This window comes from Mytilus trossulus, chromosome 7, assembly GCF_036588685.1.
Source record: "Mytilus trossulus isolate FHL-02 chromosome 7, PNRI_Mtr1.1.1.hap1, whole genome shotgun sequence".
Taxonomy (NCBI): domain Eukaryota; kingdom Metazoa; phylum Mollusca; class Bivalvia; order Mytilida; family Mytilidae; genus Mytilus; species Mytilus trossulus.
Genome location: NC_086379.1, coordinates 80891719 through 80908614, shown reverse-complemented (window position 1 = coordinate 80908614; position 16896 = coordinate 80891719). Strand labels below are relative to the sequence as shown.

The window sequence follows — 16896 nt, the reverse complement described above, 5'->3', positions numbered from 1 at the left end:
TTTTTTTCCTATATACCTTAATATAACACAAGGTACTTAACTAAATTTTTTTGAAATCTGGGTGTTGCCAAAGCTTGAGACGAATGTAAAAAAACATCCCGTTGACCAATTTCTGAGGCCTGCTACTAATGATCCCGACAACAATGATAGTCGTGGGATATACCATTGAATAGATAAATCAATTTAGATTTACGGCATATTAAGTTTAAGTAGGTTTGACAACCGAGAAATAAAAAAATAACATGAATTCGGGACTGGGTATCATTTTTCAAAAAAATTAGTTAAGTACCTTGTGTTATATTAAGGTATATAGGGAAAAAAAATTCTGAGACAAGTGCCTGTGTGTTAGACCTGGATACTTCATACTTTGTGTATAGATGCCTCATAATACGACTTTAGGTCTGTTACATGTTGATTGCCCTTGACCTCAATTTCATGGTTCAGTGACTACTTGAAAAAAAAAGAATTTTTGTAGTATTAATTTGACAAATTGTCTCTAATGATAAGTAATAGGATAACTTTTGGTATGTGCATACCTTGAAAGGTCCTCATGCCCGTAACACTTTATTAAAATGACCTCGACCTCATGTCATGGATCAGTGAACAAGGTTAAGTTTTGGTGGTCAAGTCCATATCAGATACTTTAAGCAATAGGTTTAGTATATTTGGTGTATAGAAGGATTGTAAGGTGTACATGCCCAACTGGCAGGTGTCATATGACCTTGATCTCATTTTCATGTTTCAGTGGTTATATAGTTTAATAAGTTTTTTGTTTTGGTCTTTTTTTCTTATACTGTATGCAACAGGTCCACTATATTTGGTGTACAGAATAAATGTAAGGTGTACATATTCAAATGGCAGGTGTCTTCTGACATTGACTTCATTTTTAATAATGGTTCAGTGGTCAAAGTTAAGTTTTGAGTTTTGGTCTTTTTTCTAATACTTTTACATTAGGTCAACTATATCTGGTTTATGGAAATAATTTATGATAAACTTGTTGGTTCCACAGGTTTCAATTGACCTTGACCTCATTTTCATGGTTAATTGCTTAGTGTTAATTTTTGTGCTTTAGTCATTAACTATAAGCAATAAGTCAACTATGTGTTGTTTGGAAGGATTGTAAGCTGTACATGTCTGCCTGGCATTATTTATCTTACCTTGACCTCATTTTTAGAGTTTATTGGTCAATGTGTAGTTTTCTTGGTTGTCTGTTTCATAGAAACTAAAAGCAATAGATCAACTATATTTAGTGTAAGGTGTACATGCATTTCTCATTTGGTTTATATGACCTTGACCTCATTTCTTGGATCATGTTAAGTTTATGTGATAGTTTTTATAAAGCTTAATATTTAGGACTATCAACATAATATCAATGGTTAGTAAAGAAGGCAAGACATTTCAGTGTGTGCACTCTTTTTGTTTCAGAGGAAATAAATTACAGAATAGTATTAACTATTATTGCTAATTCTCATACATATAAATGTGTTACAATACAGAAACTAACAAGCAACTAAATAAGTGCGTGATGACCCAAAATCTATAGGTTTCTCCCCCCTTTCAATCTGTATACTTTTACTTCCAATTATGCGAGGAAACTATTTGGATTTTTTGTTATTCTAATCTTAGTTAGTGACCTTGGCCTTGGACTTATTGACACCAAATCAAAAGGGTTTCTCCCCCTTTTCTTATATCTATAAAAAGCATTTTCCACCTGAAAAAGTATATTTTAATAACTTTTTTTGTTACCTCTTTAATCAATAATAAAATTGAGAATGGAAATGGGGAATGTGTCAAAGAGACAACAACCCGACCAAATAAAACCAGATGCTTCGCAGGGCGTAGCTTTATACGACCGCAGAGGTTGAACCCTGAACGGTTGGGGCAAGTATGGACACAACATTCAAGCTGGATTCAGCTCTAAATTTGGATTGTGATTAAATAGTTGACACAGCATAGGTTTCTGACACAGAATGAATGTGTTCTAATGAACTTAAAATTTTTGTTTTCTCTTAGAGCAATTCACTATGCTGTTCAATATTAATCCTCTCAAAATAATGTTTGAAGAAATTTTCTTTTTATTTATGAAATTTCAAATGAGAAAAATTGAACCCAATTTTTTAATCACATCCCCCTTTCCCTTATGCCAAAACTAATCTCAAATAAATATTCTAATGGAGTTTGCAACAATAACTACTCATTTAAATACATCATAAAATAAACTGTAAATAAAATGTAAAAAAACTGCTTGTTATCACTGAATGGTAAAGATAATTTAAATTTATCAGTTGGTAGTAAAAAGTTAATATACATTGTGTATTGTATATAACAAAGAAATAAGTTGATTCTGGACAAAGAAAGATAACTCCAATTAAAAAAAAATCTTGCAATAAGATATTTCTTGCTTACTATTTTGGACAAAGAAAGATAACTCTAATTAAAAAAAAATTTTGCTATTTCACAATATTGTGAAATTAGATATTTCTTGCCATTGCACAATACTGTGCAATTGAAAAGACTTGCTATTCCACAATACTTAATATAATAATTTTAGATCCTGATTTGGACCAACTTGAAAACTGGGCCCAAAATCAAAAATCTAAGTACATGTTTAGATTCAGCATATCAAAGAGGCCCAAGAATTTATTTTTTGTTAAAATCAAACTTAGTTTAATTTTGGACTCTTTGGACCTTAATGTAGGCCAATTTGAAAACGGGACCAAAAATGAAGAATCTACATACACAGTTAGATTTGGCATATCAAAGAACCCCATTTATTCAATTTTTGATGAAATCAAAAAAGTTTAATTTTGGACCCCGATTTGGGCCAACTTGAAAACTGGGCCAATAATAAAAAATCTAAGTTCATTTTTAGATTCAGCATATCAAAGAACCCCAAGGATTCAATTTTTGTTAAAATCAAACTAAGTTTAATTTTGGACCCTTTGGACCTTAATGTAGACTAATTTGAAAACGGGACCAAAAGTTAAGAATCTACATACACAGTTAGATTCGGCATATCAAAGAACCCCAATTATTCAATTTTGATGAAATCAAACAAAGTTTAATTTTGGACCCTTTGGGCCCCTTTTTCCTAAACTGTTGGGACCAAAACTCCCAAAATCAATACCTACTTTCCTTTTATGGTCATTAACCTTGTGTTTAAATTTCATAGATTTCTATTCACTTATACTAACGTTATGGTGCGAAAACCAAGAAAAATGTTTATTTGGGTCCCTTTTTGGCCCCTAATTCCTAAACTGTTGGGACCTAAACTCCCAAAATCAATACCAATCTTCCTTTTGTGGTAATAAACATTATGTTTAAATTTCATTGATTTCTATTTACTTAAACTAAAGTTATTGTGCGAAAACCCAGAATAATGCTTATTTGGTCCCTTTTTTGGCCCCTAATTCCTAAACTGTTAAATCCAACACTCCCAAAATCAATCCCAACCTTTCTTTTGTGGTCATCAACCTTGTGTCAAAATTTCATAGATTTCTATTAACTTAAACTAAAGTTATAGTGCGAAAACCAAGAAAATGCTTATTTGGGCCCTTTTTGGCCCCTAATTCCTAAAATGTTGGGACCAAAACTCCCAAAATCAATACCAACCTTCCTTTTATGGTCATAAACCTTGTGTTAAAATTTCAAAGATTTCTATTCACTTTTACTAAAGTTAGAGTGCGAAAACTAAAAGTATTCGGACGACGACGACGACGACGACGCCAACGTGATAGCAATATACGACGAAAATTTTTTCAAAATTTGCGGTCGTATAAAAACAACAGCAGAAGGTCATCAACAGGTCTTCATTGTAGCGAGAAATTCCCGCACCTGGAGGCGTCCTGCAGCTGGCCCCTAAACAAATATATACTAGTTCAGTGATATGGAACGCCATACTAATTTCCAAATTGTACACAAGAAACTAAAATTAAAATAATACAAGACTAACAAAGGCCAGCGGCTCCTGACTTGGGACAGGCGCAATAAGCTCATTTCCCCTTCTTATTCAGTACATGCTTCATTGCAATCTAGCAAGGTATACACAAGTTATCAAGTCATACCCGTAGCCAGGGGGGGTTCGGACGAACCCCCCCTTGAAAACTATTAAGCACTGTTAAAGTCGATGGTCTGTTCGAATTGTGACTGTTAAAGTCGAGTTTGTGAGTCAAACGAACCCCCCTTTGGAAATTCCTGGCTACGGGCCTGCAAGTCATCTGCATGTCCATTTGATGAGTTTAGTCAAGTTTAGCTGAAGTAGTGGCCCTTCAAAATGAAAATCTCATCTTCCCACTCAATTATTTCTATGATACTTCTATCTATTGATTTTATAAATGTTATGTCCATATCATAGAACGTTTCAAATTGAGTGGAGTTTTCCTCTGGTTAAGGGGGTTCGCGGGTCTAAATCATTTATATAGGATTTCTCTATATTTTTCTATAAATGAACTTTATATTATAGTTAATAGAAAAATAAAATAAAAAAGTGGGGTCACCGTTCATTTGCGCTCTCAATCTGCCTTCAAAAGAAGCATACATTTTTGTAAAAGTGTTTTTTTTCTGTTGAAGTAATAAAAGAAATAAAGTTAACATCGAAATAAAAAAAGAAATTTATTACAGAAATCGTTCAAATTTTACAATAATTTAGTATTAGTACAGCTTATATGGAAATTATATTAAAAAATATAGGTCACCGATGAGTTGAAAAAGATATTTCAATTTGATAGCCAAAAAATGGCATTTTTCCACCAAAGGGAGATAATTTGGAACTTTTTCAATGATGTATACTCTTTAAAAGTCATCTGGGGCCAACACGAATTGATTGTTTTGAATGATTTTTGTACCATATGATAAAGTAACAACTACAAAAGGTAACAAATAAAATTTGTAATGAAAAACAAATGTTTAATTTTTTTCTGAAATTTTTATACCCTCGAGCCTCCTTAATCATCTATTTGTCATAGTTATGGCCCTTTAGAATACTCCGTAATGCCTAGAATATCTGTAGGTTTAAAAATCAGTTCGACAGTTTATTTTGCCAATATTGTGGACATTTGAATTTATTAGATTCTGTACAGATTTTTTTAGTTGATAGTACATGAACAAGTCTTCTTGTATTATTTATATGAAACTGACTCAACAGTCAGCCAGACATTAGAGTAAAGGATGGCAAGATTTTATATTAGCAGGTTGAGAAACTGCAAGCACTCTTTGATAATGGTAATATCATTTTTTTTTTATCTATTATCCTAGGGGCTTCTATGGCGGAGATAAAATCAACTCCTATCAAGGGTTGGTAGTGTTTCCTACCAAAGGTCGATGGTTCTCTCTGGCCTAGACTACAAACTTTAACCTGAAGATGGATGAACAGACTGACGAACGAACAGACCCACAGACCAGAAAACATAATGCCCCTCTCCTATTGTAGGTGGGGCATAAAAATAGAACCGTCATCAGAAATATTTAAAGTTTAATGTGAACGAAGCATGATGAAGGGGTAGGACTAAAAAATCTCTATGAAACATGGATACGAGATACAACCATCATTGACCTATAGAATTAGGTGTATACCATAACCTTGACCTAATCACAGACTATAAATTTTAGAATTTTCAAAAACAGAACAATTTTATCTAGTTCTTAGACTATGTCAAGGAGAGACAAAAATCATCACCCAATGGCAGTAATTTTTTTCGAGTCAACTTACCATTTCAGAAATGTAAATGGATTTTGATGATCTCCTAAATTTTTATTTCCATCTAGTTTCTAATTACTAAATTTCCACTTTCAGTAAAAATCATCAGACAAGGACAGTTACTGTATGACTTGACTTTACATTTGGGAAATGTTGACTTATTTTGAAGATCTGATCCTGGGGATTATTTTTGCTTTTTTGTTTCTCAACTATATATTGTAAATCTCTGCTTGCTGATAGTTTTTGCTATCTATATAATAGTTCCTTTCTTTTATAAAACATTTTGCACAAAAATTGGTAAAACTCTTCATTCAGAAGAAATTACTCCTCTGAGGAGTGTCAACTTTTTCATTTTTTTTCAGTTCACCATTTTTGCCTTTTACGCTATCATTAATGTCATCTGATCTAAGTTGCAATATTGGTTGCCAGGTTATATCTTTCCACATGTTTTTTTTCCAATAAAATATCCAAAGAATGTCAGATTGAGGTCAATTTGGTTCCATTTGGCCTAGTATTTTCATAAGTTTACAATTGACAGTTGATGAAAAGTGATGAAATAAAGCTCACTGAACCTTTTTTGGGAGCTCAAACAATATTTTTTCATTTTCACATCAGTTGGTCTTTGGCAGAGAAGATCATACCACATCTTAATTGAAACTATTAAGGAGAAGTTTCAAACCTGACAATGCTAGAAAGGTCCCTGTTTGCAAAAATGTTTTATCTTTTTTATCAGTATGTGAAAATCAGATAGTTCAGGTAAGAAAACTTCATGCACATCTCCATCAAATAAGTTTTTCATATTCTGTTTAGGTCCTTAGGTTCCATTTGTACCTGAAGATTATTCCAGAATGGCATGTGCTTAATGAAAGCATATTAAACATTTTTTGTCAAAACAGTCTATCATACTACTGGAGCAAAACAGCATAGTCCACTACTCATTGTAATACAAAACATTTTAGGAGTCTTTCAGCTTTTTTTTTAAATTTGGACATACGACAGATTTGACCAACAACCAATTAATTACAAATTGAGAAGACCTTCTTTTCAGTCTATTCAAATCTATTTTTCCATTGCTTATCCATTTGATAGAGCAACACACTTCTGTGTCTGTATAAAAAAACACAAAGACATTTATTAACTTACAACAAGGGCGTTCACCCTGCTGATATTTTTATCTATAATGAAAGAGGGCAATGCTATGTCTGACAATTAACAAGAAAAAAAAAAGACGCCAAGCTTATAATCGTCCATTAACACATAAAGACTTCCAGCTTTCTATACAATGGCAACAACAACAGTCACAAACTTGTCTGAGAGCTCCAGGAATTCCACATCTGCAATAGAGAAATATAGCATCTATAATGAGAATGTCAGTAATTTAAAAAGGATATGAATTTCTTATTCAAATTTCTCTACTTTTAATATTCTTTTATTTGGTTATTTCCTGAGCTGAAGAACTTTTTTTGTTTTGACAAACTTTGACTAAGAGTAAAAAAAATCTGATACTGTATAACCATATTGATGTATATGTATATGTTGTTATGTATATAGCAGAGCCTATTCATTTTTTGAGTCTGTTTTGAGGTTGTCATCACAATTAAACCATTATTCAAATAGGAAATCATTGAAATGTGTGGTTTTAGTTTCCAATAATTGGGGTAATTTTTTTTACTCTGCTGTGGCAGCCATCTATGTAGTGGACCATGTATTAAGCATTTATGCAACATAAAAAGGAGTAGGTACGGTAAGGGCCGATTTTTAGGTTCATCTAACGGAAGATTTTGAACACTTTTTAAACACTTCAGTGTCTATTTTAATTGTTTCAATTAGTTTCTGTGAAAGATTTTAACTAATTTAGTCATTAAAAATGCTCGGATTCAAGCTTAAATATGAAATAAAAAGTCACTTTTCAGATTTTTTGTGTGTCAAAAATGAAAGTGGCCGCAACCTTTATATATGTTATATATTTTTATCAAATACAACTTACATTTCAATATAATGAATGAACACAAATGCGGCCACTTTCATTTAAAACAAAAACCGTCTAAAATTTACCTAATTTTTTTAAATTGTGAAGTTTTCTGTAATTTAGCATGACTAAATGATGCTAGTACCCGATATATGTGCATTGTATGGTCAAAAACAGCCCATATTTAAGTAGCAGAAGCATTCTACTTTCCAGTAAATAGCTAAAAGATTACTTTTCTCAATTTTGTAAAACTGCTATAATTTGGGGCCAAAAAGGGGTATTAATGAACCTACTCCTTTAGTTAAAGACACGAGTGCACATGCTGTAATATTTCGCCTAATTTTATAATGATAAACATGATGAGAGAATGCTGTTTTTAATCAAAAATATTGTCTTTCCATTCTGTGGTATCAGGCACAGCCTAGACAAAAACAAATGTCAAATTCATGCACCATTTTTGTCATGGAGATATTACCATACAAAATTAGGCGGATACTTTTGGATGATGTCTTACCCCTTTATCAGAGGGTTCAGACATTTGCCCCTTCACTGGGGCATTCCACATATTAGGCATATGATCACCAAGAGGACCAGGATTAAAAGATGGTGGCAACGAGTTTCCAGCACATTTCAGGAAATTCATATCCACACCACTCTGAAAATTAAAAAAAATACATGTATTAGAATCAATTCAGTGGGATCAATGTTCTAAGCTTTTGCTTCTAAGTACCAAAATATAAAAAAAATAACTTTTCCCATGTTTTTATATGTTAAAACAAACTCTAATTTCATACTTTCGACCAAAAAACTTGGTGTTTTAAAGAGAAAGATTTTCAGATTCCATATTCATTTTCAAAATGTTTACATTTCAAAGGCTGGAAAATGAATAGATAGTGTGCATCCTTTCTTTAATGTTCTGTTTTTGTATGTACAATAGTGTTGTAGTTTAATAAAAGTATTTGCAAGATTTAATGGAAGGTGTTCATTTTAATAGAAGTGAATAATTGACTTACCTCAAAAGATTTATCCACTGGACCATTCATGAAATCGGTGTTGTTTTGTAAAGATGGTGGAGGACCATCTTCCATTTGAGGTGTAGGTGATCCATGGGATATCACAGAGGAGGTTATGATGGGAGGGTTTGACACCGATGTCATTACATCAGAGCTGACAGGATTCCACTGCATACTTAACTCTAAAATAGAAACAGAAAAGTTGAGGTTTAAAATATTTAATTTATACAATTCATGAAACATTATAATTGGCCCACTTGATTAGTATTATGTAATGATTACCAAAGTTTAATGAGAATTTCATGAAGTTTTAACATTTCATTCATAATAAAAAATAGTTCTGGTTTCATAATTCCAAAGAATTACAATAATAAATATAACTGTTAAACCTATATTTATTCAAAGCTTTTCATTTTAGATTTCAGAAAATTTTAACAGTTATACACCTTATCATAAATATATTTTTTTTTAAATGTCAGCCAGGTTGTTTAAGACAGATGATTTATCTATGTAACTTAATAGTGAAAATCAGGATTCAAATTTGTTAAGTTCACAGATTTTAATAAATTTTGCAAGTACACACTGTTGTCTGCTCTATGGTCGGGTGGTTGTCGCTTTGACATACTCACCATTTCCTTTCTCAATTTTACTGTAGGCTTGATTATGTCTAGTGGCAGTAATAGTTCAAAAAGATAATGTTATTCTACCATTTTGAAGTTGTACTTACCTGAAGCAAGGTTCCACACTGCTGTTTTATAGTCAGTAGTGAAATTATTTGTCATATTGTTGACTTGACCAGGTCCACCAGGTGCTCTCCGCTGGGCTCTTTCACCACCAATGGGCCGTAAATGCTTCCGATCGTCTCCCTTGATTGGTTCCATCATAGGAGGAGGTGTGGCAGGCAAAGGTGATACAGAACTTGGAGGAGGTACTGGTCCAGGTGAGCTTCCATCCACTACTACAGAAAACAAATAGATATATATTTACTTTTGTAATTATATTTTGTTATTTAATGATAATGCAATATATCAACTATTTGTTTCCAAAGATTTTGCTCATCTGGAATAGCCCTTAACAACAGAATGTTATTATCTTATAGTCAAACTAACCGACATGAAATTGTAGAACTATATAATTAGTTCAGTTTTTTAAAGCAAAGTCGAACAAAAAACATTTATTCTAACAAATATGGAACCATAAACTTTACTTAAGATTCATTTTAAAATGTTTCAATCTTTACACAGATTATTGAATGTACCTAAGTTATTATTCCAGTTACAAATATCTTAATACAATTGAATATTAATCTTTTTTATATTTTAAATTTGTTTTGTTCTGTATGTTGTACCAACCTTTAGGAATAACTCCCATTACTGGGGCACTATTAGGTCTTCCTGTTTGTAGTGGTGAAAATGGTCTTGGTTGTATATTTTGGGGGCCAGGTACAAATCCCCCTGGTCCACTTGATGGGGGTACAGGTGGTGGTGGTCCCTGGGCCTGACCACTAGCAACAAACTGACTAATTAGACTAGCAAACTCTTGTTGTGATATCATACTTTGTGGATTCATACTAGGAGAACTACTACTTGGTCCACCTAAAATATATTTATAATTTATCATCAGTGTTCCAATGTTTTCCCCCATCATTTCCTAATTCTTTCATTGGACAATTTTATATGTGCTGTATATCACTAGAAGGGGAAAAAATGCAAATAACGGTGTACTGCTTATTTAGTTAAGAATACTGGTTGATTTCATACAAAACAATAATTCACAACTAAGGTTATAAACATATTTTTCTGAAGACAGTAAATAGACCTTTACACATTTTTTTCTTTTGATTTCTATTGAAATCTTTTTCTAAAATAAAATACATCAGTCATGTCCATTGACAATAATTCTCCAAGAGGATCAGAGATCAATTAATTCCCAACATTTAGTCAATTGAATTATATAATACACATTTCTACCAATTTTTAAATATCTTACATTTTACACTCACTTGAGGGAAGTAATATTTATAAACATTTATTAGTTTGAAAGAATGCCTCATATAGTGATTCGTGTCCAGTATGGTCTTAATTGATGTAAATGTAACCACATAGACAGTTACAGATTATGAAGTGAAATCTTACCAGGTTGGTTATTAAAGAGTTGTGCTAAATAGAGAGACTGTAGATACATTGCAGGGGGTATATTCTGTCCTTGTGGTTGTCCTGGCTGCCGAGATGTGAAGTCAGGAGCATTGGGATTCAATGTACTTTCAATCTTAGGTAAAGTAAGTGGTTGATTTGGAGTGGTATATTCATCTTTACGAGGCTGTAACTGACCAATAGAATGACTAGGTGGTGACAAATCTCCCTGATTTCTTGGAGATATTACTGGTGACTGGTTAGGCATTCTGTAGCCTGGAGCTCTATTCAGCTCATTCTCTCCAACACCAATTCTTACTGGTTGCATTCCTTGCATTCCAACAAAGTTGTATATTCTTTGAGCCTCTATTTCCTGAGGGGTCATAGGTCTAATATTTGTTGGTCTATATCCTGGAGCCTTGGCCTGGAGAGCTGCATCTGATTTGCTTCCCATCTGACCAGGTAAACCAGAACTTTCAGACATTGGACTATTTCCCATTGAGGCGACAACCCCAGCTGCAGCAACACTTGCAAAATTCATACGTTCTGCTGATTCATCTCTCTTGAGAAACTGATCAGCTACATTGCTAAATGAATTGTTAAAGGGTGAAAAGTTTCCATGTGGAGCATTTGTTGATTGCACTGGACCATTAGACATTGATTGTTGTTGATTACTAACTATTGGCAGTGGATCATTCTTTTGATTAGGCGGTCGCTGTAAAACTTTAACCATGGGTGGACCTGGCGATCGTGGCATTTCTAATTTGCTTGCAGAAAATATTGGTGACGGACTTGTTGTAACCTTGCTTGAAGAGCATGCAAAAGTATAAGTCAGACTGTTATTGGTACTAGTTGTTGGTGGATTCGAAAATATTGGTTTTTTACTTTCCATAGGGAAAAGTTGTCTAGTGACATTTTTATCCTGGTTTAATCCTATTGGAATAGACGACGTTGATTTCTGCTGATTTCTTCGAGGAGAAGTAATAGTAGACGTAGTCGGAGGTCCACCCCAAACACCAATACTAGCTGGAAGTGTTGCCAGTCGCACATTTGTGTTTTGTGACCTTGATCCTGTCCTTCCTCCACCAGATGACCTTGAAGACGATGTTACAACGGTAGATGAAACAGAAGAACTGACACTAGAAGTGGTTGGTACGGCAGTATCTATACTAAAATACATGGACTCCTTTTGTGGGGGTTGTTTATTAGTGTACTTTGGTATCAATTCGTTTAGTTCTTTTTCAGGATCAGATACCAATGCCATTATCAAAGCATGTGCCTGCTTAGTGCCTTCAGGTGGTCCTCTGAAAAATAATAAAATCAGTTGTCTTATGTATGATTATCAATAATTTCTCAACAGAGCAAATTTAGATCTAAAATCATGTTTTTCTTTCCCAGAAACTTGTCATCCATTCACAATTTTTACAATTAAAAGTTTTAATGCAACAACATGTGATTTTCAGAATATATAACCTCTAATCTATCACAGTATAGCCAAAATCCAGGACTTCCAGCTATATGTATGTACAAACTAAAGTTTAGTTATCAGGAAAGTTACAAGATAAAGTGTCAAGTTTTCAAATGCCCTTTTTTTTGTATCAAGATCTTTGTGGATGACAGTTGCTCTTTAGTTCTTAATTGATTAAAATGACATTAAAGGTCAAAATGCAGTTCTTACTGTTAAAACTATATTTAGAAATTAACAGAATAAAACTGTTCCTTCATCATAGCATTTGATTTATTCACATGATTGAAACACTACTTTGTAAACTTAAACGATATTACATTGTATTGGTTAATCTTAAGATTCTTTAATTCATTAAAAAAATAATAATAATTCTAAACTTTTTGAGTTTATGTCATTAATATTTTATCTTTTTTGAAAATGCTACATCGAATGTTTAGCACTTACTTTATAGTAATGACCCTTTCTCCCCCATTTCCTTTCTGCTTCTCAACTTCTATGTGTGCTCCAGACACTTCACGAATAGCATTAATATTACAACCACTGCGACCAATCACACGACTTATAGCTGATGAAGACACTTGTACTCGCTTTGACCTAGAAATAAAAAGCAAACCAATTAAATTTGTGTGAAATGTAAATTATTAGACAGCATGTCATAACTTACATATGCTTAATATGTTCTCCAGTCAGATGATGAGGCCTCTAATGTTGGATGGATTTGTTTTTCCTAACAAATCAATAATAAATGTGTATATTTCGAATAACCTACATCTTTAAGAACCAGAGGTAAGATTTAATGATTTAATGTCAACTTGAACCAATGCAAGTAGAGCACAAGTTAAAATGCAAATGTATGAATAATAAGACAATACCTTGCATGTCAATGTCTACTACTTTTACAGAATTTTTTTCCACAAGATTTTTAAAACTCGTGTTCACCACTTATGCTATGGGATGTAAACTTTATTTATAATACAAATCCATGCTTTGTAAAATGATCTTCTACTTTAGTAGTTCCTGTAATTTTCATTAAGAAAAGTAACAAATATTGGTTCTTATGTCACGTGGAGAGAAGGCAGACAGACAATTCATTATATTTAACATAAATTAAGGTTTAGATTTGGCCAAGGTTACAATCTTCTTTCAAAGAACTTACTTCCTCATAACTTCTTTCCATCCCTCTTCTTTCTTCTGCCCTTTCTTTGGACTAGATAAACCAGGTGAAATTTTATGCTGATGTACCACTTCAATGTTTACCTTTCCTTGGTTTTCATGTTTGTTGTCCCTAAAATCAAATATTTTTATCTTCAAAATATGTCTATGAAAAAATAAATTCCAGATTTTATGTGAAAGTGGCTAAAAATCAATTCATCAGCTCCTGTTTTATGTATAATATGCAGTTATGTCACAATCCAATTAAGCATTTACAGATATGTGTAACACTTATGTTATATACATGACCTTAGTCAGTGATAATTTCTTTTTTTTTGTAAGGCATTGTCTTATCTTAACTGATCTGTATTTGGTGGTATTAATCTGGTGAAATTAGCCTGTTTCTTTTTCAATCTTCCATACAAATGGAAGCTAACAATAATAGTTGCTTAGCTATTTTACATGTAGTAACAGTTCACAATACGCAACAATTGCTCTTCGTACAATAAAGCAATGTCCATAATAATTTTAACTTACAATTTAGATATTTTTGTTTTCTCCACACTTTTCCTCAACTTCTCCACCTCCCTGTCAGAGATCTTCAGTTTTTCTGGAAGTGTACCAAAATCATCTAGATCACCAATACCTGGAATAACAAGTAAAGATCATAAAAATCTTGTCACTTTTGAATAATGTAACAGTTTATGTTTGTCTCATTAAAAAATTGTGTTTGCTGTTTTCATAGATACTGTTGTGATTTCTGTCGTTAACCTTTAGCACATTGACAATAAGTTCTCATTTAACATCAACATTTTTGCTTTCTACAATTTTTTCGTGCTGGGAATATTCCAGTGCATTTGTGTAAAGAGATAAGCAATGATAGCATGCTATGGTCAAATTTCCAGGTTACAGCTTGCTGTTTGGTGTGAGGCAAGACTCTGTGTTGAAGGCCGTACCTTGACCTATAATGGTTTACTTTTGTAAAATATTACTTGGATGGAGAATTGTCTCATTGGCAATCATACCATATCTTCTATATCTAATTATAGCATCATTTTCATTCAATAAAACTGATTTCTGAATATAATCTTTTTCTAGAAGTTAAAGAAAAAACTTCTGAAGAAAAGATTTCTTGGAATGAACACAGATCAGTTAATATATAACACAATGTATTAACATTGTCAACACTAACCAGTAGAACCTGATTTAATTGATACATCTGAACGATCTTTCTTTCTCTTTAACTTGTTGTTATTATCACTATTATTTGTTGTTGTTGTTTGTTTAATTGGTATTGTAGGTGTTGCTGTAATAACAGAACACATAGAGACTGGGGGAACATCAACATCCAACGGTTTCTCCTTTTCTCTTCTATTTTTCTTGTTTTTCTTTGACTCTGTTGCTGTTACAGTAGTCTCTGCTCTGTTGTTCTTGTTACGACCAGCTTTGGTGTACTTGGGTTCATTGCCAATCGGTAAGGTAATACCAATAGTAGACGTGACTGTTGCCATGGGTGGTGCTACCCGTATTGGATCATCTATTATGTCTTCTATCACATCATCTTTTTCTAGAATATCAATTTCAGGCTCAGGAGTTGAACTTTTACTGAAATTGCAATTAACTTTCAATGAACATATAAGTTACTACTGTGTAAAGGAAAAGAGAATTAAAAACATAAATAGCTTCCCCTTCATAACCAAAATCTTAACACAATGAAAAAAAAATGTTCTTAACGAATGATCTAAAAGGAGCTGCCTCCTGACAGTGATTCTTCTTATATCTATATGGTTTGTTATATTCTAAGGCCACGGTTTTTTTATTTGTTGGTTTACGGATCCGCCGACCAGATTTTGCCGATTTTCAGAATAAAAATAAAATTGACTTTCATGCTTTTTTATTCACGCCGACCCTTATCAATGCATTATCCCTAAAAAATAATTAAAATTTTCTTTTTTTATGAAATGAATTGCATTAATCATTAACAAAGTTGATAACACTTTCTGTTGTGAAAAATAAAACTTCCAATTTACGTTTCTAAAAATAGACAAATCAATTATAACTGACCTTGAAATGTCTTTTGCGCAAATAATTTTGCGGAACGAAACCTGTGTTTAAAACCAATTACAAAATAAGTTCGTTTCCCTTATTTGTCATCAGTCCGTAAGATGCATCATCTCAGAGAAATAGACTTGTCCAAATGCGAACAGGTGGAATGCATCAATTAAAGTACTGAATATTAACAAATCATTTGAAATTTTCTTGTTTCATAGATAATAAAAAATATCGATCATTGGGATAAAAACCGGATTACATGACAACTGATTATTCCGATATTGTCGTTTTTTCAGTGGACGAGTCTATTACGTTTTTCGACACGTGTGTTGAAACTTATTTTTGTACGACGTTTTTTTACATTTTTTTCTTTATCAGTTTTTGTGATTGAAGATTATTATTTACCAAGTTTTCTGGAATTGATTGAGAGCTACGCAAATCTGTTTTTCTTGTTTGTGAAATGACGATTTAATTTCGTCTTTGTCCGTGGAAACACCCCTTTTTACAGGAAGTTATTAAACGATGTCATGCGATGGTCATGATCACTGATCAATAATATTTCATCGAACTAAATGTTAAGAAATGATGAAAAAACAGCATATAAGACAAACATTTTGTTAGTGAGGTGAAATATATATTTATTTTGCATATTTTTCTGTTTTGAAAGATATTTTTTTTCTTTTTTTTCCCGACCGACCGACCTGATTTTTTATGGGGAAAATCCGTAAACCAACAAATTAAAAATCAATGGCCTAATTTCCTTTTAAAAAAAAATGCCAATAAATAAAATTTACATTCCTGTCAACACTCAAGCAGTCCTATCATTTAAACCAATGTTTAACCATATGTGACTGACAAGGTAAAAAATATTAAATAAGTTATAAAATTATATATAAGTAAAAGCTTACGTTGTGGATGGATCTTTTTCTTTCTCTTGTTTTTCCTTCTTCTTTTGTCTTTTCTTTTCCCTTTTTTTAGCCGCCACAGCTCTCTTTTTCTCCTGTGATTCTCTTTCCTTGTCTAGTTCTTCCAGAAGTATTGATGCAATCTTGTTTGCCTCTGCAGCTTGACGATCTTTAGCACTTACAATTATTTCCATTGACTGCTGACATTTCTTTGCCAATTCCTAAAAAGTTATAATAACAATTAACTTTTATCCATGAAGGTCATGAAAATTCTTTTTCAATTGGTTCAGTGGTTTCCGAGGATATAATCTTTGAAAGTTTCTTCATTTCTATCAATAACAAAAAAGTCAATTTAAAACCTATTTTCGCAAAGGATCTCTATGTTTCAACATGACCAGTAAGCAATGTTTAAAACTTAACATAAATATATTTCATTTTCTTTATAGACCAGTCTAACAGGTCCAGTGACTAAATAAAAACCTAACTGTAAAGTAAATTTCTATACTTTAA

At 32.5% G+C, this 16896-nt stretch overlaps 1 protein-coding gene across 3 annotated transcripts in view; it reads right to left on the bottom strand.

The window, feature by feature from the left end:
* Positions 1 to 6825: 6825 nt before the first annotated feature.
* Positions 6826 to 16896, bottom strand: part of LOC134725956 (ankyrin repeat domain-containing protein 17-like) — a 28292-nt gene continuing 18221 nt past the window's right edge. For 2 of the 3 annotated variants that reach the window (XM_063590285.1, XM_063590287.1), the window contains exons 24-34: positions 16390 to 16607; positions 14622 to 15034; positions 13967 to 14075; positions 13434 to 13562; positions 12722 to 12871; positions 10813 to 12113; positions 10030 to 10272; positions 9405 to 9635; positions 8678 to 8859; positions 8179 to 8319; positions 6826 to 7029 (exon numbers count right to left, since the gene is read on the bottom strand). In XM_063590285.1, the coding sequence (XP_063446355.1) occupies positions 6994 to 7029; positions 8179 to 8319; positions 8678 to 8859; positions 9405 to 9635; positions 10030 to 10272; positions 10813 to 12113; positions 12722 to 12871; positions 13434 to 13562; positions 13967 to 14075; positions 14622 to 15034; positions 16390 to 16607 (3153 nt within the window). In that variant the 3' untranslated portion in view covers positions 6826 to 6993. Of the gene's footprint in view, positions 7030 to 8139; positions 8320 to 8677; positions 8860 to 9404; positions 9636 to 10029; positions 10273 to 10812; positions 12114 to 12721; positions 12872 to 13433; positions 13563 to 13966; positions 14076 to 14621; positions 15035 to 16389; positions 16608 to 16896 lie in introns of all 3 variants that reach the window. The other variant, XM_063590286.1, reaches the window with a different exon arrangement.